Source organism: Ahaetulla prasina, chromosome 1 (assembly GCF_028640845.1).
Source record: "Ahaetulla prasina isolate Xishuangbanna chromosome 1, ASM2864084v1, whole genome shotgun sequence".
NCBI lineage: Eukaryota > Metazoa > Chordata > Lepidosauria > Squamata > Colubridae > Ahaetulla > Ahaetulla prasina.
In genome coordinates this window covers 29869502-29892846 of record NC_080539.1, presented here as the reverse complement: position 1 = coordinate 29892846, position 23345 = coordinate 29869502, and the positions used below count along the sequence as shown (strand labels likewise).

The 23345-nt window shown below is 41.3% G+C and overlaps 2 protein-coding genes across 8 annotated transcripts; one reads left to right on the top strand and one right to left on the bottom strand.

The window, feature by feature from the left end:
• Window positions 1-707: 707 nt before the first annotated feature.
• On the top strand, window positions 708-21630 carry AGBL5 (AGBL carboxypeptidase 5). Of its 7 annotated transcripts, none has more exons than XM_058164677.1 (18): window positions 716-769; window positions 886-1064; window positions 2274-2571; window positions 3194-3365; window positions 4612-4778; window positions 7189-7341; window positions 7971-8148; window positions 8942-9120; window positions 9886-10405; window positions 11048-11217; window positions 12119-12254; window positions 13772-13959; window positions 15590-15789; window positions 17715-17882; window positions 19613-19710; window positions 19985-20031; window positions 20291-20451; window positions 20574-21630. In XM_058164677.1, exons 3-18 carry the CDS (start codon window positions 2333-2335, stop codon window positions 20801-20803), a joined length of 3006 nt encoding a protein of 1001 aa, XP_058020660.1. In that variant the 5' UTR covers window positions 716-769; window positions 886-1064; window positions 2274-2332; the 3' UTR covers window positions 20804-21630. The 7 variants fall into 7 exon arrangements, with proteins under 7 accessions (XP_058020661.1, XP_058020660.1, XP_058020662.1 ...); XM_058164679.1 differs by lacking the exon at window positions 716-769 and having other exon boundaries at window positions 780-1064; window positions 20574-20653; window positions 20869-21630; XM_058164678.1 differs by lacking the exon at window positions 886-1064 and having other exon boundaries at window positions 708-769.
• A 28-nt stretch (window positions 21631-21658) lies between these two features.
• On the bottom strand, window positions 21659-22011 carry OST4 (oligosaccharyltransferase complex subunit 4, non-catalytic). The gene is made up of 2 exons (XM_058164685.1): window positions 21851-22011; window positions 21659-21755 (listed from the first exon to the last, which is right to left on the bottom strand). The coding sequence occupies exon 1, from the start codon at window positions 22008-22010 to the stop codon at window positions 21897-21899; it is 114 nt and encodes a 37-aa protein (XP_058020668.1). The 5' UTR covers window position 22011; the 3' UTR covers window positions 21659-21755; window positions 21851-21896.
• Between the last annotated feature and the right edge of the window lie 1334 nt (window positions 22012-23345).

The window sequence follows — 23345 nt, the reverse complement described above, 5'->3', positions numbered from 1 at the left end:
TACTGTCCTTTAATCCAGTTCCCAAATGTACAACGTTTTTCGAGGTCGAGGATGGGAGGGCTATGGAAAAATCAGCTCTACAGCACATCCAGCGCACCGAGCGGGAGGGATTCCAACGAACGAGCGACATTTCAGAAGGCAAAGAGAAGGAGGGTTGCAGCTTGAGGCAACTTTTAAAATTTTAAATCCTTGACATCTTCCTTGAGCGATCCAGGAGGTCAATCCTTCGGGGCTTGTTTCTGCTGAAGCCAAAACCTCGCTCTGCCAGGGGCCTTTAGGACTCTTCGAGTGGAGCAGAAGGCGCTCCGTTGCGTTCCTGAAAACGATCCGGAATATCCCACCGCGCACCTCAGTCGGAGGCTAATGAGCCGCTGAGGGGAGCAACTGAACGGTTTTGTTGAGGCTGCGACGGGGACGCTTTTCGCCGACCTTCGCCTGGTTCGAAGCCAGATAGAAATAAGGCGACGTTACCCGTAGCCACGCCACTCGTGAGATTGGCCAATGGCTTCATCCTTTTTACAACGAAAACGAGTTAATTGGCGGCGCTCCTGCACCGTCGGCAACCATAGCAACCGTGTCACCATGGAAGGGACGCGGCTAGCCAATGGTGCGTCGTGTTGCTATGGAGAGGTACAGCGGACCAATAGGGAGCTGGATTGCTCCAGCTAAAGCAGCATAGCCTATGAAAAAAAGCGTTGTTGTTGCCTGGGCAACCGGCCGAAGGTAGGGCTGGCCTGGCCGGTGCCCCTGGCGGCGGCGACGGGAGCAGGTTAGTGGATTTGAGGGGAGAAGGGAGGAGAGTGGGCCGCGCTGGGGCCATGGTTGCATCCGTGTTACCCTCTTGTTCTCACCTGTGTGTGTCCAATACATACAATTAAAAAATAGGAGTTTATGGACCTTCCCTTCATTGCCTCTCCATCGAAGCTTCGGTTCCGGAAAGGGGGACGGAAAGAATAAAGGACAGTAAAATAATAGCCCTTCTGCGTCTACCTGGCTGACTTCTGACTCCATGTGGCAGGCGGCCCCTACGATCGGGAAGGAAATGGAGGGGGCGTGACGCTCAGGTATCCACTGAGCCATTAGGCAAAAAATAGTAATACCCCTACGGATTAATCTGTCTCCTCCCCTCTGACTAAAAACATGCTCAGACTTTGTTGTTTTTACAGCCTTTTACTCTATTATTATGTAGTTTTCTACTATAGAAACATTCTTCATATAACCCAATCAACAGTATCCAGAGTAATATTGTGCCTGGTTCACACAATTAACCAATTACATTATGGCTTGATGCAAGGGGTGAACTGAGCCTTGATATTGTTCAAAATTACAGGATAATGTATTGCCTACTCTTTTGTGTCGAAAAATGTCTTGGCATACATGCCTTAGCCTGGCTGGGTTACCGGGTCAGCAATTCTTGTACTTTTAATTTTGTGCATGTATTTATTAGTTTTATACCTGCATTTCATTTGAAAGCTTAAAGTTTACATGTAGCATCTTTCCCCACCCCTTAATTCCCCCTCTCTGCAACCTAGTGAGATTGGGCTCAGAAATTGTGATTGTCCCAAACTCAGCTAGTGTCTTCCCACGTGCCAGTTCAGAACACTTTCATCACTACATTCTACTGGCTCTCTGTGAAAGAGTGAAAAAAAATATCTTAAGAAAGTTTTCTTAAACTACCACATTCCCCTTATTTGCTTTTTTTTGTAAAGTAAAAACCCTGCAAATATTGCAAACGTATCTTAATATACTTACTTCAGTTTGTATTTCCTGAATTCTCCAGACCAAAGACATTAACCAAAGTTATTCACAAATAACTTTGAATTTAAAGCTAGCACTGTATAAAGAGATCTGGAACCTGACAGCCAGTTAAATCAAGTAGTATAACTTGTATCATTCTGATTCCTGCTGCTTGTGGACAGCTATGTCACAAGTAGGATATCTTCTGTGGTAAATGACTGCAGACATTTAGATTATATTCAAGCTGCTGAAATCCAACTTTCCAAAGGCAGATTTGGGGTTTGGGTTTGCCAAAAATGATGTTGGTAGTCTGGATTGAATGAAAAAATGTTAAAATGTTTTCACATCAAGGAATTTGAATGATATTCTTATAGGAAGTTCAGAATAAAGGTTTTGTGATCTAGTAGTTTGTTTTTATAAACTTGGGCTCAGTTGATATTAACTGAAGAATTTTTGTGTGTGTGTTCTTATCAGTATGATAGGTAAAGGTAAAGGAATTTTAGGTAAAAATGTCGCCATTCCATTTTGTTGTTTAGGAAGTACTTCAGACAACATATTGTAGGAGGATGAAATCATTCTGGTCACCGAGATTACGATGGAAATACGCTGTGGTGGCCTATTGTTCAGCTCCAAATTTGACTCTGGCAATTTGGCTCATGTTGAAAAGGTGGAACACCAGGAAGGTGATGGTGACAACAGCTTGAATGGCAGTGGCAGCATCAATACTTCTTCTGCCTCAGTGGTGTTTGGCAACTCCCTCCCCACTGCAGACTATGAATTCAATGTGTGGACCAAGCCAGATTGTGGTGACACAGAATATGAGAATGGGAACAGGTAAAATGACCATTGAAACAACATCCATTTTTCTATTTTATCTACTGATTGTAGGAATGGAACTGTCATGGAAGCTATTCCTAACCCTTTTTATCACACAATCGTTCTATCCTTTTCCATTTATTAATAGCAGAGTTGTACCTATCATCTGAGATACTTTAGAAGTCTATTCTGAACAGAGACCAGAAGTTATCACTTTTAATTTGATTTATATATTGATACATATATTTATGCACAGAGACATACATATGTACACATGCATGCATAGATTATACATACATATATATATATACATACATATACATACATACATACATACATACAGTATAACAAACTCTTACTCCAATGGTGTCACAATTTAAAATAGGCATATAAAAATACCAGAGAAAGGGAAAATACAGGTTGGTAGACAAGAAAAGTATATGACTTTCAGTTGGATATACTGTACTTTATTCTTTAAAAAGAAAAGGAATGGAGGTCAACTGTGAAAAGGACAGTGCCCAATTCCAAATGTGCCTGGTCTTTCTGGGCAGAAATGCAGTTTCTGGGATCTGAAGTGTAAATGACGAGTGGCTGTTATCTAACTCTTCTTTGTCTTTCCCCTTTCTTCTTTCTTCCCCAGATCCTGGTTTTACTTTAGTGTGAGGGGAGGAATTCCTGGCAAGTTGATCAAGATTCATATTGTGAATATGAACAAGCAGACCAAACTTTATTCCCAGGGAATGACACCTTTAGTCAAGACGGTACCTATCAAGCCCCGTTGGGAACGCATTCGTGAGCGACCTGCCTATGAGGTATCTTCATAACATGTATTTTGAGGAAAGATTTGCTGAGGTTGGGCTTAAATGTACTATTGTATCCTGATAGCCTCCAGAAACAACGTATGACATGAACCTGACTTTCTTAAATATGGGAGTGGATGGAAAAGTGAATTTATTTGAGCCAACTTCGGGCTTCATAAAAGTGGAATGGCAAAGGCAGTATCTAATTATCAGAAAGGGGAGCCTTGAGTGCTGATAAAGAGGTCCAATATCATTGTATACATGATGTACAATGACAATAAAGGCTATTATTATTATTAGGTCCTGATACTATCTGCTTTGTGTTTCTATTGGGCTGTTTCTTCCATGTTTTGAAAAGTTGGAATGCACTAAATTCATTCTCTCTTCTTCCATTTCCAGGATGCAATATCAGCTTGGTTTAATTTCAGGCTGTTTGGCTGAGTCACAGATGCATGCGTACATGATTCTTCTTACTGCTTAACAATATAAGAAAATGCATGTGTGCTTAGGCTACAGGATCCAATCTGGGTCGGTCACTGGGACCAGAGGTTTAGTCTTCTGAGCTTTCAGACTCATGCTGGACCCTATCCTCAGAGAACTTCTCCCTCACCAGAATGTGTGCTTTGGGCTGTTCTATGCATAGTATTTATATGTAGCCAGCAATAGAAGTGTTGAACTTATCATCTGAGATACTTTACTTTAGAAGTCTATTCTGATCATTACTTTAGAAGCCACACATAAATACATACATAAATACTATGCAAAGAATAGCCCAAAGCACACATTCTGGTGAGAGTAAGGTTCCCTCAGGATGGGCTCCAGCATGAGTCCGAAAGCTTGAAATACTAAATCTCTGGTCCCAGTGACCAACTCAGATTGGATCCTGCAACATTATGCTGGGACAGGTATATTTGCCTTTATTCATGTGCCTACACTGCCCAAAAGAATAAAGAACTTAGTCTACATATCACAGTCTTTCTAGATTCTTATTTTAACATCATGGTGCAAACAATATTTTCGGCTTATTTGCCTAACATATCACAACAGGTGGGTGTGTTGTGACAGTTAAGATGATAAAAGCAGTGATATATCTGGCAGAGCTGAACATCTGATTCAGGTAATACTAAAAAACTAAGGATCTTGTGCAAGCCAGAATTGCAGCAGGCTAAGAACAACATTGTGTTTATTTGTGTCCTAAGTTGTCTGTAATGCTTCAACTTATACTGGAGATCATCCTTCGGCATTTTAACTCATGCAGATGGCGGAGACTCAGTTTGTCCTATCTTTTGTGCACCGATTCCTGGATTGTCGAGGAGCCACCACATACTTTGCCTTCTGCTATCCCTTCTCATATACAGAATGCCAGGACATGCTGACACAGCTGGATGCCCACTTTGCAGAGTGCAGACATCTCTCTCCTAGCAGGTAATTCTAGTTTTGATACACTGCTACCATTCCCTTCCTAGCAAGTCTTATATCTTGTAGAGTCAGCTAGGAGAAATACTTTGTGTATTAAGCATATATACAAATGATTGTTTACCTGGAGTTACTTGGGTAAACAATAAGGAGGAAGGAACCATTTGGGAACAGAGTGGGTAACATTGTTCTGTTCAGACCAGATTTTGGTGCTATTCAAGTCTTTCTCTGTGATAGTGCTAGAGCTTGATCACCAAGCTTAGGTTTGGGGATGGTTGAGCAAACTTTTCCACCTCATATTTGTTTACTGTTGTGGGCTTCTAGTATGCATAAAAATAGATCTTCTGTCCAAGTAAGAGGGTCCAGAGTTATTATAGATTCTATTTTTGGTGTTACATCAGTCTCTCTCATATCTCTTAGATCGTGTGTGTGTGTGAAGGCAGATTATATGTAAATTGAATAAACAACTAGATACCAAATGCTAAGCTTTTTCCTATATCCTGTCTATTAGCGCAAAATAATTTATTACAGTGATTCTCCTTAAACCCAGAACCCAAACTCAGATATGCAGGGATACCAAAAAGAAATAATTAATACAAAATATCAGAAATGGACATCATCTTATAATACATGTAACCAGAGTGTTGCTTGATTTGGAATATCCTTGCAGTCATTCAGCTCTCAAAAAAAGCCATCAAGAGCCACCTGGAAAGTGCTTTTGTGTATATGCTTCTAGTTAATATTTTTTTGTTAATTAAGTGTTTTTCTGCTCATGTGAATATCAAAAAGCGCCTCTCTTGAATTTAACCAAGGGTGTCTCCAATTTGGTGTGTGTTAGAGTGAGTGGGAATGTTCCAAATGGTTTCAGATTGATTTTTCCAGTCTTATTGAAGTTGCTAAGGCTTTAATGTGCATCTTCTGTATGCAAAACTCCTGCTGTATCAGTGACTTACAGTCCTGCCCCTGAATCACTATTTAGAAACTTTTTTAACTCTAGGAGGAATCTCATGGCTTGGATCATCAGTATTAAAAGTTCTAATCTATTATTATAAAAGCCAGTTATAGAAGCAGGGCCATCTTTTCTCTAAATAGAGTGTGTGTCCCATAGAGTGTGGCAGTAGTGTTATTATTTATTCCATTTATTATCTTCTTTACTTCCCTCTTTTATTGATGATGATGGTGATTCTCTATTGCCTTGTAAGTACACTAAGTGCATCTGTACTAGAGACAAATCCCTTGTGTGTCTAATCATACTTGGTCAATAAACCATTCAATTCAATTCAATTCAATTCAAATTAAATACAATACAGGTTCTAGTCAGAAATGAAGCTTTATTACAGAAAAAGTATGGCAGATCAGATTCATCTGTAATTATTAGCTGTATACAAAGAACAGCATTTCCAACCAGATCATTTAAAAAGCTAGTGGTTGCATTTGTACATGCTAAACTTATTTCATTCTCATTTGTTTATTGCTATTGTACTCCATTCAGTTTAGTGTATCAGTTTATCCTACAAATCCCCAGAATGGGTTAATTTAATGACCAAATTAAATGTGTTGTGAGAGCCCAGCCCCAGAATATTCATGCAAAACGATTTCTTTGGTGGAAGAAGCCCCTTCTTAGAATATCCTCTTTCTTATTGGACAGAATGAATTTTCTGCTATTCGTTGGGTTCTCTCCTATCTTTGTACCAAGGAATGATTGCCAGATATGTTTTACAATGTTTTCCCAAAGAGATCTATTTGGCCCCTTCCCTTTTTCTTGGCATTAAAACATATTGGTTTCAAAACATTTTGCTGGAGAGTTTTACTCTTCTGTGTTTTTAGCTGCATTATTTTCTGCTGTGATCATTTCCCCCTCTGTTACCTGTCACCTAAAATAGTTTCATTATATTTTTACTGCTTCATTTTCTGTAGGATAATGTGGATAATAAATAAAGAATAGGTATAAATGTTTTAAAATAAATTCATGACAATCAGGAATTCCTCTGGAGCATGATGAGATTGTGTTCTTACTACTTAATTATTCTTCCTCTATCATTGTTATGTCCTATTGTTGAGTGTACTTGCAGCTATGGCAATGATAAAAAAAAGCAAAAATAGCTCTTTCAGAGTCCAATTAAAAATCTTGTGATGCTACACTGGTTCTCTAGGGAAGGGGATAAAGAAAATGAAATATCTAAACAGAAAGAAATTCCTCACCATATTAACCTTATTCTTTCCAACACATTTTGATAAAATTCTTGCCTTTTACTTGGTTTTTCTTATTTCTCTGTCTCTTTGGAAACAACTGGGCTTGTTTATTCAAAGAAGCTGGGATGATAAGATTGAATGAATGAAGAAGACTTGGCTGGGGGAATGGTCTGGAGAAGTGGAAAAGAAAAACTTAGCTAGACCCTTCTTTGCCCATCTAAACTAGTGTCCAACATTATGGCACAATTAGTCGGAGGGCAGGCGCAGACTCTAGAAAAGCTGAGGGGAAGCCGCGCTCCACCACCCACAGAACAAGAAAATACTCTAGAGGAGGACGTGGAAAAGGGAAAAAGGAGGCGGCCCCACCCAGGGGTACACCGTAAGTGACTGCTTTGATTCCCTTGCCAGGCCTAGGTGATCTCAAGTGGGAGGTAGCTGATGGGCAAGATTTTTCATCGGGCCCCCAGGCAGCCTTTGTGAAATAATTTGACATGCTTTGGGAGAATTTTTCAAGATCTAAATGGACAGTTTTTCCCTTTTTCATCTCTTTTAGAAATAAGCTTATCTCAAATGAGGGCCCATTGAAAGGCTGAGGCTACCAGAAAGTTCCTCTGGTTTTCTACTTCATATCAGTTTTCAGAACTTCCAATAGAAAACTGTGGGAATGGCTCTTTATTGCACAAGAATAACAAGTTGGCCCAGATAGCTAAAATAGTTCCGCTCGAGTGTTGGAATGATTCTTGGATCAAAGTCCAACAGAAAAATGGACAAAGATGAGGAATGAAAATTGGCAATGGAGAGAATTCTTTAGACGTTCCTTCCTCTCTCTTCCAAAGTAAAATCCTTAAAATAAGATTATTTGGGGGGGGGAACTTGTGTGAAGTTCTTTTTGGGGAGGAGGCAGAAGTCAGTATGAGGATCCTTGAACAGAACTAAAGGGTGGTGCTCATGGAGTAAATTAGAAACCACACTACACTGAAATGGCCTGCCTATTCTTTTAATCTCCAGCTATATGGATGCCATCTATTATCATCGGGAATTGTTGTGCTATTCCCTGGATAAGCTACGTGTGGACTTGGTCACCATCACATCATGCCATGGCATGCAGGAGACGCGGGAGGCTCGACTGGAGAAGTTATTCCCGGACAAGAACACACCCCGACCACACTGTTTTGTGGGGAAGAGAGTAAGTTAGTTGATGCATGTGAGATGTAGAAAATGCTGCTGTAGAAGCTGCTGAAGTTGCTGTAATATAATAGGTTATTCAGAAAGAGCCATAGGTCTACAATTGCTATGGATGAGATAGGAAGGCAGTTGTGACTGCCCATCCCTCATTTCAATGGGGGATAAACCATCAAGTGTCTTCTGACATTACTGAGGCATTGCTTTGTCTACATCAATCAAGATAACCCTTCCCCTTAGTTTGCTTTCTCTTCTAGTTGCTCTTCCTCTATTTTTTCATCTGATTCCGCCCCCGCCCCCGATTTTTCATATTTCACATTGCTTTTTTCTGCTTTAATTGCCTCTTCCTTATTTAATTGAAAAAAATCTTAGTAATTGCTTATTTATTTTTCTCTGTCCTGTTTTTCTTTCACATTCTTTGTTCTTCTGGTGGTTTGCGAGTTTCTATTTGTTTTTAGCAATGCCTACTTTTGAAAACTTCATCCTGCTCAAATGATTTTCTCAATAACTTTAGGGTTTAAACTATTTCCTTTTGTTTCTCTCTTCCTCTTTTCTGTTTGTATCTTAGGGTGATCCTGAAGATACTGGTAGGAGTTCTCTCTATTTAATTCTGCACTGTGACACTTAACACTAAAGCAGTACTGTATACTGGTATAATAATTATGTCATAAACAGATGGGAAACAAAAATATTTGCAGGGCTTGCAGTCTTTAAGGAAAGCTAGAAAGCTTCCAATTTGGAAAAATCACTAATACTTTTGCATTTCTCCTCTTCCTGACTCCCCCACCCTGTGGTAGGTATTCTTTCTGAGCAGCAGAGTACATCCCGGGGAAACACCCTCTAGCTTTGTGTTCAATGGATTCCTGGAATTCATACTGAGAGAGGAGGATCCTCGAGCCCAAATGCTGCGTCGTATGTTTGTCTTTAAACTCATCCCTATGCTAAATCCAGATGGAGTGATGCGAGGACACTATCGGTAAATATTGTGCAGACATTTAGGCTTTGGAGGATGGGTGTTAAACAGGAAGAAGCTCTGGTTCTTTGTGGCTGATTGTAATCTATCCACATTTAGCTTCTCCAGCAGATTACTATTGCTTGGGGGTTGAGAAAGAGCAACAGGCTAAGGCCAATAGGTGTGGAGGGAGAGTAGATCCTTGTTTTTCCTCTTTGCCCTCCTGCAGTTATAAGGGAATTGTAGTAGATTACGATCTGAGACTTGAAGTGTTCACATGAGATCATTGAATTTATCAAGCAATATCTGCTCTGCTCTCAAAGCAACAGCCAGTCCAAATCTCTGAGCCTGTGAGGCTGCCTAGCCACTGAGCTAATGAGCATAAAACATTGACTAGGATAGTTTGATGATCAGCAATGTCTGTTCTGATTCATAGATACATTATAATTGCCTCCTAGCTTCATATATGTAGGGGGGACTAGGGCTGCTTGGATCTCTAGGATAAACATTTAAGTGAGCAGTCTGTTAATAATGTGAGACTTGGCAATATTGGCTGTACATTATGCACAAGACAATAGTTGCAATTTCTCTTCCTTCACAAGTGGAAGAATGTCTTAATTTGTTCACCACCTTGGATTATTTGTAAAAATAATAAAAGCAGGAAATATATGCATGCATACATACATACATACGTACATACATACATACATACAGTGTAGCTGTGTTCAAGATCAACAAGAGACATCTTTGCCCGGTCTCATTCATCACGTTTTATTCTGCTTCCCACAGGACAGACGCTCGTGGAGTTAATCTGAATCGTCAGTATTTGAACCCTGATGCAGACCTGCATCCTGCTGTATATGGGGCCAAGGCTGTCATGCTCTATCACCATGTTCACAGCCGGATGCAGCCTGGTTCTCCTGATTGGCGAACCTATGTCCCTCCACTCAACACAAAAATAGCCAATCAGCGTTGTACCCGCAAATGTTCCCATAGCGAAGACATCCCTCTTTCTGAGCTGGAGAAAACAAACAACCTTCGCAATTGTTCCAGAGATTCCTGCATCACCTCATCTCAGGATCTTGAGGCTTCAGAGGTACCAGGAAGCAATGACTCTAATGTCTGGATCCTTTCAAAAGAACTGTTATCTGAACACTGTGAGAATGAAGTTGAGAATCCTCCACCACCAGCTCCAGAAACCATCCCACCTCAACAGAGTGGTCTGGCTTACTATGTTGATCTGCATGGACATGCCTCTAAGCGTGGCTGTTTCATGTATGGGAACAACATTTCTGACGAGAACTGCCAGGTGAGACTTATTTGGCCCCTTTAGCAATGCCCTGGACAGGCAATATTGAGCTTGTATAATCCCAAAGGCAGCGCAGAAGGGATTAGAGGCAGATAAAATAGTCCCATATTTGGCTCCTCCAAGATGAGTTTAGACTTACTTAAGAATGTTACAGATAGAAATGAAGTGGCTTCAGGAACCAAACAAAAGGGATGTTTTTATGTGTGCCTCTTGCTTTTCTCTCTAGTTAACTTCTTTGCAGGACTGGGTTTGGAGGGTTACAGAAGACTCAATTGACAAAAACTCAACTGACTTCTCTGACTAAAGTGCTAAATATTTTCTTCAGGTGCCTTTCAAACCTAAAGATGATGTCAGTTTCTATGTGTGTTGGTTCTCTTTTATAACTTCCATGCTCCTGCTGATGTTTGACCGTGGCACAGTGTTCTGAGCATTTCATGTACTGTGTTCTGTTCAGTTGTTAAACCTAATCACCATGAATTGCTTTCTCTAGCAGGCTGAATCTCTTTATTACTGTCTTCAGTTTCTTTGGCTAGATTGTTGCTTCCCAGCCAGTGTCTCTGACAAGAAGCAAAACTGCCTGTTTCTCTAGCATGTCAAAATAGGAAGAGCTTTGAGTCTCCAGTCTCTTAATTGCTTTTACAGGTTGAAAATATGCTATTTCCTAAGCTCATCTCCTTGAATTCTGCTCATTTTGATTTCACGGGGTGCAACTTTTCAGAGAAGAATATGTATGCTAAAGACAAGCGGGATGGACAATCAAAAGAGGGCAGTGGGCGTGTGGCCATTTACAAGGCCTCAGGCATCATTCACAGGTATGTGCTTCAATGAGATACTACCTCATGATCGCAACCATGGTTCTGTAGGTCTTCCTTTTCTCCCATCTCCAAATCTCCAATATCCCCAAAGTTCCTGCCACCTTAAGAATCTGGTAGGTCAAACTGAAGCCAGAGAGAAGCCTGAGTCTTCGGAGAAGGGCAGGATATAAATTCAAATTTAAAAAAAAAATTCCCACAAGTGGAGTAACTGTTGAGAGGAAGGTCATTAGGGAATCCTGGCAGCATATGTAGTAACTCTAGTACTATGGAGTGAATTTCCCAGTGCTAAATAGTTGGCTTTCAAAGGAAGGCTAGAATTTGTATAAACGTATACAAAATACGTTCTATCTAACAAAATATGATAGGAATCCATATTTGAGCAGAGGCATATGTTATTGTTTAGGATGATTTCATGCTGATCCTTTTGGTGCTACCAACATATCTTTTTCATCTAGGAATAACATGAGGCCAAGAGTCTTTTCATTAGCATATTGGTTATTGTTACAATGTTTTCAAACATCCAGTTTGAAACATCCAGATCATCCAGTTCAATCATTGCTCTGTACAGAGAAATGGATGCTTTTCCTAATCAGATCAAGCAGAATGTTCCATTTCTGATATCAAGACTCTTAATAGTAAACCATAATATTATTTGGTGCCTGAATCTGTCTTTTTACCAATGCATAGTCGAATAATAAAAACTCCAGCTTTTTTTTTTACTAATCATGCTATTGCATGAAAAGGTCTCTATGGGAACATCTTTTGGGATAAAAAAATTATGAATTTTTCATAATCATGGAGTTACCTATCAGAGGTTTACAGAATGTGTCATATAAAAAACTAAGAATTAGTTCATAATTTGCATTAATGTTGGTAACCTTTTCCATCTGTTTCCTAGTTACACACTGGAGTGCAATTACAACACAGGAAGATCAGTCAATACTGTTCCAGCAGCATGTCACGATAATGGGCGGGCAACCCCTCCTCCTCTCCCAACATTCCCATCCAAATACACTGTGGAGCTGTTTGAGCAGGTATCTCAGGCCACCCCACCCCAGATTCAGTGTTAGATTAAGTCACCATGTTCCAGGACATGTGGAAGAGTAGTCTACACTCCTACACTGGGAAACATTCTCCTATCCAGGGAGAAGTGGAATCAGTATTTGCAAAGAGCCTTCAGGACTATTTATTTAGTCTTTATGCAAGGGCCCATGATGTCCTCACTCTATCTTGCTCAAACCCTATACACACAGATAACTCCTCATACCATGATTAATTCAGAGGAAAGCATCCATAGCCTTTGGATTGTGGGGCTATAAAGTTGGCCAAGTGGCAACTTCTTAACATGGCAAAAGTATTGGGAGTTTCCCAGAATTTCAGCATTTTCAGGAGCTGTGCTGAGGATGTGTTTTTAGACTTGTTCTGGGTCTTAAGAGGACAGTTTACTAAATGCCTGCTTAGATACTGTTCTTTCTTGGATGCCAACAAATTGCACATCACAGACTGAAAAGTAGAGCCACCTGAAAAATCATTTACCTAGCAGGCATTGATCATCATAAACTCATTGTGAGGTCTCCTCGAATGCTGGCAGGTGATGGAACATTGCTCAGATGCTGCTGTAAAATGTAAATGATTTATTTTGATTTACTTCTGCTGTGAAATGTAAAGTTATTTACTTTGGGATTATCCATTCTCAGGCAAGCATAACAATGGCTCAGCAGTTAAAACTGGAAAACTGACAGCCCAGGTTCGAGACCTGAGCGCCATGTGTCGGAGTGACCTCCTGTTACTTGCCCCAGCTCCTGCCCACCTAGCAGTTCAAAAGCATGCAGATGCAAATAAGATAAATAAGTACCACTTTGGTGGGAAGATAACAGCATTCTATACATCTCAGGTATAGTCATGCTGTCCACATGGTCATGGAAATGTCTTCAGACAACTCTAGCTACCTCAGCTGAGAAATGTGCACTGCCCTCTAGAGTCAGACATGACTGGAAAGGGGAAACCCTTACCTTTATCTTAAAATTGGGAAAATTGAGCAATGTCATGCCTTTACCGAGTGGAAAACTGATTTACAATGAACAGCACAGGGATCACACTATGTCTGTTAAAGTGTTCTACCCAACATTCTGGGTCTTTTCTCCAAGTTTTTGCTTTTGTGTATTCTCTGAAATATATAAGCCAAATCTGCAATACACAAAAGAAATTTGGAATCATGGAATTGGGATACAAATTGATACGTGCCAGGCTGGAGATTGGCTCGTCTTATCTTCAGGTTAATTGACGCCAGTGACAGGATGCCTCAGTATTGTTTTCTCTTCTTAGCTCATTGATCAACATGATATAAGTATAAGAAGCACATCTGATTACCATATTTGAGGCCTTTGATAAAACTCATCACCCTTTATTTGTAAGGGGTGTACTTAGCAATTGTTTAAGGTGGGGGTCTTTCTGGTTTATTTTTGTTGAATCCTGCTCTAGATTTAAAACAATCAGAAAAACACAAATGAGGCCTGAATTTTAACAATCTACTGCCATCCTTCATATACAGGTTGGAAGGGCTTTAGCAATCGCAGCACTGGATATGGCAGAATGCAACCCCTGGCCTCGGATTGTCCTCTCTGAACACAGTTGCCTTAGCAATCTGCGTGCGTGGATGCTGAAACATGTGCGCAGCATGAGAGGAGTGACAGGCTACTTCAAGAGGAAGGGTACCAAAACCCCACCCAAGGGTGGCAAGTACGTGACCAGATGGGGATGTAGGTTCAATGAAAAAAGTAAAGCTCATAGGAATTTCAACTGGGACAGACAAAGGACTATCTGTAGGAATTCAGGATTGTTTTTCCACAAATCTTTCCCTGAAAATTTAGTCCTGGATTGCCACAGTCTCTTTATTTGCAGCTTTGCTGCATAGAAAGTATATCTGCCTGCATAAAATACCTGCATACTGGAGGGTCATTATACCCTTCCCTTGTGTTACATTCAATTAGTCCTCATAACAGAATAGAATCTTTCTACCTGTAGATTATTTTGTCACAAAAGCTTTTTAGAAAAATAATTTTGAGAGAAGAGGTGTTTGTGGTATTTGAAATTGCACATACTACTTTGTTGTTCTGATCCTTCTTACGGCTGGAAGGAGAATAGAAGAAAGGCTAATATTCTGAAAAGAGAAGGCTAAATGATAAACCTAAAATCCCCACTGATTTCTATTTAGTTGGGAGGAACGCCTCCTTCTCTAACTTAATAACATTTCCATTCAGATTTCAGAGAAAAGGGCCTAAGAACAAAGAAATGGTACTTTGTCCTAGTACTATTTTCTCTTCTATTGTTTTACGAAAGGATTATATGTGATCGGTGTTATTTTCTTCTAATATGTACACTGGAGAGAACACTGCAATATAGTTATTTAGCAATAAAATTAATGGAACTACGTTTAAGAAACATGGCAAATTTATCCTATGTTAACAGATGTTAACAGATATGTTGCTTTGTATTTTGTTTTGTATCCGATTCCTTTTGACTCCTGGTGATTGCCTAGACAAGTCCCTGAATTTTATTGGCAATATTTTTTGGAACTGGTTTGCCCTCTCCTCTTTCTTAGGACTGAGATTAAATGACCACCCCAGTTGCCTACTTGGCTTTGTGCCTAAAGTGGGACTAGAACCCAGTCTCCCAGTTTCTAGCCTGATATCTATAACTACACATCAAAGTAGCTATCACTGTATATTTTATTTCATTTTAGGTTAACTTTTTTCCGCCCCATTCAGTTGCTTTGACTCTACCCTGATTTAAGAGATTACAGAGTTGTAAAAAACAATCACCACAAGGTGATGAACGTATTTAATATGCCTTCTGCCTCCTATTTCCCCCACAACCTATGAGATGAGTTGGGCTGAGAGAATTTATTTTATGTTAATTTTTTTCAGGTTTATATGGGGGTGAGGTCAATAGTAGACAGTTTTTGGTTAAAGCTTTGGGGATTTTGAGAAGAATATGTCTGATCATCTTAAAAAGCTCTGGGCACTTATAATAAAACCATAAGAATATATAAAAACTAAAAACCAATCTCCCAGGCTGCCCTAACCACTCTCCTTAAGCTCTTATCCTAATGCCTGGGTAAAGAGCCAAGCGTAATGTCCTTTCAGAAGGAAAGGGAAGAGAAAGGAGGTGAGCAGGAGAAGGATAGACTAACAGTTAACAGTTGTATATGGAAACCAAGACATTGTGCTTAAGCACCATGCAAAAGGTATCAGAAGGACTACTTTAGAATAAGACTTTATATCTCAAGATGCAAAAAATAACTCTTGCCAAGGGCATTGTGGAAAAAACTGCCCTGTCTCTGATTCTTTTCTTTTATATTTTCTCCCAGTGGGATTTCTGCTTCCAGCTCAGAGAATTCTCTCTGCCGAGCCAGAAGCTTCAGTAATGGTAGCGTCAATCAACAAGCTACCCCTCAGGTCAAGAACTCACCCAGCTTCACCTTCAGCTCCTCTCACACCCCTGCCTCCTCTGGGGGGTTGGGGCAGAGCCCTCGGAAAGGTGCCTCAAGGGTGCTGGCCCTTGTGCGAGGTAAGCTGCCTAACGAATCTGTGCTGGGAGCATTCAGATGGATCTGGGAATGGATATGCTGTGGAAAGAGGCAGCCTTAAAAGAACATTATTTCTTAATTTTTGAAATAAACATGTACAAGAATCTTGCACAAGTTTCCCCTGTGTCAATCCAAGCCCCCTTTCACCTTTCATGGACTTCAGATGGCCTCTGTGATACTTGCACATAGCACTGGACAGAGACATCACTTGATAAGTTGTGAACTACTGCCTCATGAGACAACTGCAGGAAAATGGTGTTCTCTAGCAATATGTTGGGTACTTTGAAAAAGGTTATGGAGCCTCCTCTTTTCAACCTCTCGTGAAATTGTTCCAACCCTTCAGGCTGTTATTTTGTATTAATTGATTTCACCCTACTGAGAAGCTTTAAAGTAGTGTCTGTGCCAATAAATTTTGCGCTCAGTACAACTTATTAAACTAAGAGGGGATAAAGTTCATCAAGAGAAGGGGTGTCAAACTGGCAGCCCATGGGCCGAATTCGTCACGCGCAGGCCACGCCCACCCCAGCTCCATGAAGGAAAACCGTTGCAAAGCATCATGTGATGACGTGACGCCGCGAGTTTGACACCCATGATCAAGAGTATTTATTCATAAAGCAAGGATCTGAGTCTGAATTCTTCAGCTCTAAATCCCTACCAGTAATATATATAGTGAGGGGTAGCAAACTATCATATTAGATGTTTACAAATACCTCCTTAATATGAAACCAGGTGAGGTCCAAGGTGACCCAGTCAGTGGATGAATACCATACTCATGATGGTCTTTTCTCTTGGGTGAAAACAAATATTTGAGTATATAAACATTATTCTGCCTGGCATTGACAAACAATATAACCATAGATAATTTGTAGTTTAGTGTATTAAATGAACCCAGAGGATGGGTTACTTCAGTAACAGTGTTGAGTATGCTATGTGAATGCATCATTGTGTCAATTAAACTCTGTTGGTAAAGTTTAGACAGAGAGGACAAATGCTCAGCAATTCTACTTTCTTGGCATCTTTACTTGCTACTGCTGCAAAAGAAAAATGTCTTAAGGAGGAAGAAGTCAGTGAATATTACATTTTGTGTCTCTCAGCAAATATGTCTGTACCTTCTATAACTGGTTCCCTTCCCCAAGCAACAGCCTGCTGACTGTAATGTAGAGTGAAGATGGCCCACAGACTCCCCAGACTCAAGAACCTCCAGTACAATATAAGCACCAATCTCCACATGTGGCAGAGGGCAAAAGAAATTAACATCCTTGCAAGGATGAAATGTCAGCTTTTCTGAAACTTGAGCTTTCCAGTAATTCCTTGGGTTATTCTGTCTTGTTCCTGAAAATATCAGGGCAGCCTGTCCTAATCTTGTACATTTGTCTGGGCGTGTGCCCATGCACATACACACATGGCAGCTATATTTTCCCTGGATTACAGTAGCACTAAGTATGCAATCAGTTCTCCTTTTCGTCATAGTGCAATAGTCTATAGCAGAGATCCCCAACCCCAGGGCCATGGACCAGTACCGGTCAGCGGCCTATTAGGAACCAGGCCACGCAAGCAGCGGGTAAGCAAGCAAAGCTTCATGCACGAGATCTAGGTTGTACACAAAACCATGCCTCCCCACCGGTCCATGGAAAAATTGCCTTCCACGAAACCGGTTCCTGGTTCCACAAAGGTTGAGGACAGATGGTCTATAGTACAATACACTCTGAAACTCTGAAATAATGGAATTGGCCTTAGTGGAAAAGAAGGTAACAGAGTCCTCTCATGTTCCTATGCTACTGTAGATAAACTTTCACTGAAGGAATGATGCATAGGTAATTTCTGTAATGGAATAAGTAGAACCTAAGGGATGGTGATACCAAGACCTTTCAGAGCTGGCATTTTGCTTGTCCCTCATCCTACTTAGAACCTCGAGTTCAGGAGAAGAGACGCCATCAGCACCAGACTTTGCTACGAGCTGCTGTGAGCAGCATCCAGGCACCCTCTCTCCCTTGTTCCACCAGAAACACCTCTCATCTCCAGCTGGCTCCCAGCCTAGGCTCCTGCTCCCTTCCAACTACTATCAACATACCAGGTTTGTATGCCACTTTGCCTCTCCCCCTTTGCCAAAAAGTGCCTCTACAGCAGAAATTAAACAGACTATTGAAGTATGCCAGCAGAAGAAATGTAAGTGATGTAACAGGTCACATACTGTTGACCTGTTCCTTGTAGATGTCAGTTGCACCTCTATTACCTGAGTAATTAAAGTGTAAGCATAGCCACTTGACTCACAGTAGCCACAGCATGAAAATGCGGGGAGTTTCTTCTTTCTTTGAACTAATCTCTAACTATCCTTTTTCTTTCTTGCAAGATTGGTTGGAAAAAAAATTATAAACATAATTTGGTGATGAGAGAGAGATTTGACATTGAAGTTGGAGCAGTGCAGATCAGTCCATTTATAGGGGCCTATTCATCTTCTTCCCATCAACCCACTCAAGCTGTTCCAATCAAAGAAAATATATTCAGATAGAGAAGGTGTTATTCTTGAGCAGAAGTTGCTGAATGCTGCTTTCAAATGGTTTTTGTACTTGCAGTTAAACTGGAACTAACACCATGTGATTTTAATGGTGGGTAAAAGCAGCATGATTTTTACAAGTTCACTATATACTGCCAGGACAGTGTTACTTATTCAGTTTACGCTGTATTTGGAAGAAATGTGAGGATTTCTCAAATAGGTTTTTGCTTATACAACACAACTCAGAATGAGTAATATACATATTTAAGCTCAAACAATTAAAAAGTCTTGGAAGGGAGGGAAGAAGTAGAGGCTTTTTTGCTTGTTTGAATCTCCATCAGCTTACAGTTTTAGGTAGCAATAATATATCGACAAACCAGTAAATTAGAGCCAATCAATGATGGAGGTATATATATCAAAGACTCAGAAATTTGAAAAAAGAAACAAGCAAATCATCAATGAGCCTCTGTTTTTTTAAAATACAACATTGAACTTTTGCATTTATTCTGGTTTGACTGAAAATAAGATTTATTCAAATCTGGTTCTATCTTCAGCCTTTCTAAGGATTCCATCCAGAAATTGACTTTTTGTTTTAACTGCTCACTAAGGAAGATACAGTATCTCTCCCAATTTCTTGACTCCATGTGTATAGGCATTAATTGTTACATTTAAAAAATATTGATGGTAGATAAATATAAAATCATCAAATTTGACACCTGAATAGGAAGGATTAAACATCTGAGAAATCCAATATCCAGCCAAAATTTTTATATATTTTTCTTTGTAATATTGGCTGTGTTTGTACGATACTTTCCCACAACTTAAATTAATTTATTGTTTACTTTCTTTTTTGTCAACACATCCAACTAATTATATAAGCAAAAATTACATAACATGCCAGATAAACAGCATCTTACTAGTTTATGGTTCCATTGTGTTCCATGGTGATGGAATTAATGTGTCTGAAGTGAGCAACTATCCTGATTTCAGCAAGTCTCTATGAAAGCTCAATCACAGTCCCTTTATATCTTGACTGAAGTCTCTGCCCCAAACAATACAGCCAATTATCCTGAGGGATCTGATACAACAAACCTCCACGTCTCTGTTAGGGATATCATCCTGTCATTGCTCAATATGATGGATCTCATTGCTCCAAACAGAAGCAAAATGTGCTGGAGTTTTGGTATTAGTATTGCTTTTTGTGCATCTGATTGCCAATCAAATCACAACTAAGAAGTATCAGAGTCTGGGGAGTTCAGTGTAAGCTTGTATTACCTTCCTTGTTTACCTTTCTCTCATTGATCATGCAGGACCCAGCTGCAACAGCCTACATAAAACTGCCAAGGCTAGCACTGAGCATGTCCCTGAGAAGCTGAAGCCTCCACCTTGTGGCCTAGCGTTGCTACAGGTAAAAGGCAGTGATTACACTGGTACACAGAGCTTGACTCTCATGGGTAAATGCCATCCCCCTGGGCTGCTAGTCTGTTTAGGACTTTCCTTACACTAGACATCAATCACTGGTCGTTAGTTGTCTGGCATTACCAAATTTCAAAAACACATTGTAGGACCCCTCTAGCACAGTGATTTCTTATCATCAATATCCTCTGTACCAATACTATGGTAGCATTGGACATACAGGCTTTACATGCAATATCCCAACTGGTTTCTCTTTCTCCATGCAGAACTTTTCAAGACGTCTGAACAATGAAAAATTATCAGAAACTACAAGGTAATAGCAACTAGAAGGTAACAAATAGTAGTTTTATAAACTGAGGTGGAAAGATCTATACAATTTCCCCTTTTGTGCCTAACATAAAAGGACCAGGTTTGGAAGTTTCATATTAGTCATCTCTTAAGCAAGAAAGCTAAGACCAATCTAGAAATTGTGCATATTCTTACTGTTGTCCAGCATTCTCTTAGGATTCCTAAGGTTCTTTATTACTGATTGACTATGATGCACAACTTCCAACCAAGTGTTTTCTTTGCAGTCTAGATATACTGATGCCTCGGCCGAGCAGGATCCCCATACGCAGGAGACCAGTAGGACAAACCCAGCACTTACTCAGATTTCATAGCTGCAGTGATGACTCTTCCCTCAAGGTGTGGAAATATGCAGCCCCAGAGATACCAGCACAAAGTTCCTTGCCAGGTAGGTTCTTGCAGGGCATTCTGTACTGTTACCAAGGCTGCCGTTTGTCCTTTTTGGACTGTCCCTCAGATTTTCCATACTAAATAGTGGCAACAGATACAACCTTGTTTCTCTTCCTACAGAATTTCAACTGGAAATGCCAGTAACGAGTCAGAGGGAAGAATCACTTTTTCTGTGTCCTCCCAAAGTTTTGCTGGACGAGGTATGGGGAGGAGGGAGTTCTGCAAAGCCAGCTGCTGCTGCAACCCTTGCCTGCAGCCGCTGCCATCCCCTTGAACCCTTGTCTTGTAGACAGAAGAAGAAGAAGCAACGCCTTTACCGTTGTATAGGCAGTAGCCACCCTCCTTATTGAAACTTTGGGGCAGCATAGCTGCAGTTGACATCATAAGTCCTCTGAGCCAGCTCTCTCTGTTGCAGCATCTCCCTGGGCGATCAGATTCCCCCCAACTCACCTACCGCAAGATCCTGTCTTTCTGCACTGAGGCCTGACTTGCCAGTGGGGGCACAACAGCTGCAGCCATTGTGCTCTAGCTCCTCAAGTGCCACCACCCCACAGCATGCCAGCTGACTCCAACTCATCCCTTGGAGTGGAAGAAACCTCTTGAGACCCTTCTTGTTGACACTTGATGAGTTCCAGATCCAATCACCCCCTTCCTCTCCTCTCTTAAACCAAAGCTGCTTTTTAGGACAGCAGCCAGTAGTTCTGACTTTGAGACTTTGCTAGGAATAAGGGCCTCACATCACATCCTCTTTTTGTAGCCAGCTACACAAGATATGGAAGGCTTAAGGTTTCCCAGGAATCCTCATCTAAATCTGGAAATCCATCTAATGTTTTTTTTGTGAAGGAGGTGCCTTTCAAAAAAAGAAGCAAATCAGGCTAACTGCAAGAAGCTGTATAGGTGCATGTATGACACGTGGAAACCATAACATGACCAGCTCCTCCTGGTCTGACTACAGCCCAGAGCGGTGGTCAAGACCCTTCCTCCAATGTTATTTCCACCACTGTATATAATTGGTTACTGGGTTGGAAGCTATTTTTGAAACAAGTTTGTCTTATAACATGTTTCTATTAATAAATTTCATTTGTCAGAAAAATAAAAGAAAACCTACTGCTTTTTGAAGTGTGTGTTGTGTGTGTAAGAGAGACTGATGGTTAGAATCTGCTTTGGGAAGTGATGCAATCGTAACAACTCTCTGATACAGCAAATGAAGTGTATTCTCTAATCATTTATTATCTTCAGGGTTTCAACAAAGCCAAGTACAGCTATAGCATCTGGGCCTTCATGTGCTGATGGCTCTGCATTCTGTCAAAAGAAAAGGAGGGATGGGTGTGAGATACTCGCTGCCTCTGGATCCATGGGCGGGGGAGGGGGCCCGAAAAGAAGGGGAGTCGAATTACCTGGTGGGGTGGGGTGGGGGTCCGGAGAGGCGCTCCAGTCATTCGCTCACTCCTGCTTCTTCGGGTTGTTGACGGCCACGTAGTGATAAAGGACGACCAGGAGAAACAGCGAGACTCCAAGCATGTTGGCAAAGATGGCCAGTTGCACGTCCGTCACCATCCTGCGGGAGAAAAGCAAAGAGGCTAGTCCGCTACGGGCGGCAGCACTTCGGCCGCGGAAGGGCTTAAAGGGGCAACGGGCCCTGGGAGTCTCTCCGCGGCGCTCACAAAGTGAGCCGAGAAGAAAGCGACGTGGCAAGGCCGATTCGCCCGGGAGCCAAGTCCACTCACCTTTCGGTTTGGGCAGCGGCCCCACCCTCCTCCTTCCGTCTCTGTCCCGAAGATTCCAGCCGGCGACGTCAAGGCACGCACGCCGCTCTCCCCTTCCGCTCTCGCTAGAAAAAGTGCGTGTGGGGGGGGGGGAGGGAGAAACGGAACCGAACGAGTTCCGGAAGTACTGAAGAGGCTGCTTTCTTTCGTATTGCTGCTCACCGCCCTCGGCGCAGGGAGTCAAATTGCGGCGGGACCGCCCAATCGGGCGCCCCCTGGCGGTTGAAAGGAAAAGCGTGGCCCCCACGGCCATCCTGCAGGCGAGTCCGGCTGGTGTCTGCTCCGCTTCCCCTTGACGCCCCCTCACTCCGATCCTTCAAATGCGTCGAATGAAAACGCAACGCGCGCGTCTAAATTTACCTTTAAAAGGCGTGTTATTTAGATGAGATAGTTACATACTCCGGGCAGAAACCAGTCAATCTTATATATATAGATAGCACACAGACACACATATATATAAAAGCGAAAACCACTCATGCATTAATCACAAAATCTCCAGAACCCTAAAGCCTACAAACTTGAAAATTTGCCACTATGTTCCTCTTGGCTTCTAGGTACTTATTAAGAAAGGATTTTTCAAATGACCATTGGAGTGTTAGTATTTCCTATATTATTATTAACAGCTCTGATGCTAAGGAGTTCTACTCCCACTCCCCACCTGAAAGAAATCTGTTACAAATGCAAAATACAAGCGGAGGAGAGGAGTTTCACTTTTAGTTTTATTTTCACAGCAGCTTTAATACAGAAGGAGCTTTAATACAGAACGTTTGAGCTAAGCCATGCCCAGCCTCCTTCCTGTCTCCTTCTTGCTCACACAGCAAATACTGTTTCCAAACACCCCTCAATTCTCATACGCTGCCAGGATGTACCCGAATGAATACTGATGGATGCTGCGGCCTGGGACATTCTGTTCCCACTCCCCCTCTGTTCCAACTGCCAGTTGCATTATATTAACACACACTGATGCTACGGAGTTATACATTCTACATTAAGTTTCAGGCTGTAAGTGTCAATTTATCAAGCCTGAGCACATAGTTTCATGAAGCACGGGCATCCAGCTAGTTAAAAATAAAAGCAAACTCTTAATAGGCATTAAGGATAGTAGTATCCTCCTCCAGGCAAAGAC

What these genes read in the sequence shown, in the direction of transcription:
- OST4 (XM_058164685.1), bottom strand. Translation starts at nt 22,010, where the DNA reads ATGGTGACGGACGTGCAACTGGCCATCTTTGCCAACATGCTTGGAGTC.
- AGBL5 (XM_058164678.1), top strand. Translation starts at nt 2,333, where the DNA reads ATGGAAATACGCTGTGGTGGCCTATTGTTCAGCTCCAAATTTGACTCT. An exon ending in GCCCCACCCAGGGGTACACC is followed by an intron (nt 7,342 to 7,970) that starts GTAAGTGACTGC and finishes TTTAATCTCCAG; the next exon opens with CTATATGGATGCCATCTATT. An exon ending in AACTACTATCAACATACCAG is followed by an intron (nt 17,883 to 19,612) that starts GTTTGTATGCCA and finishes TTGATCATGCAG; the next exon opens with GACCCAGCTGCAACAGCCTA.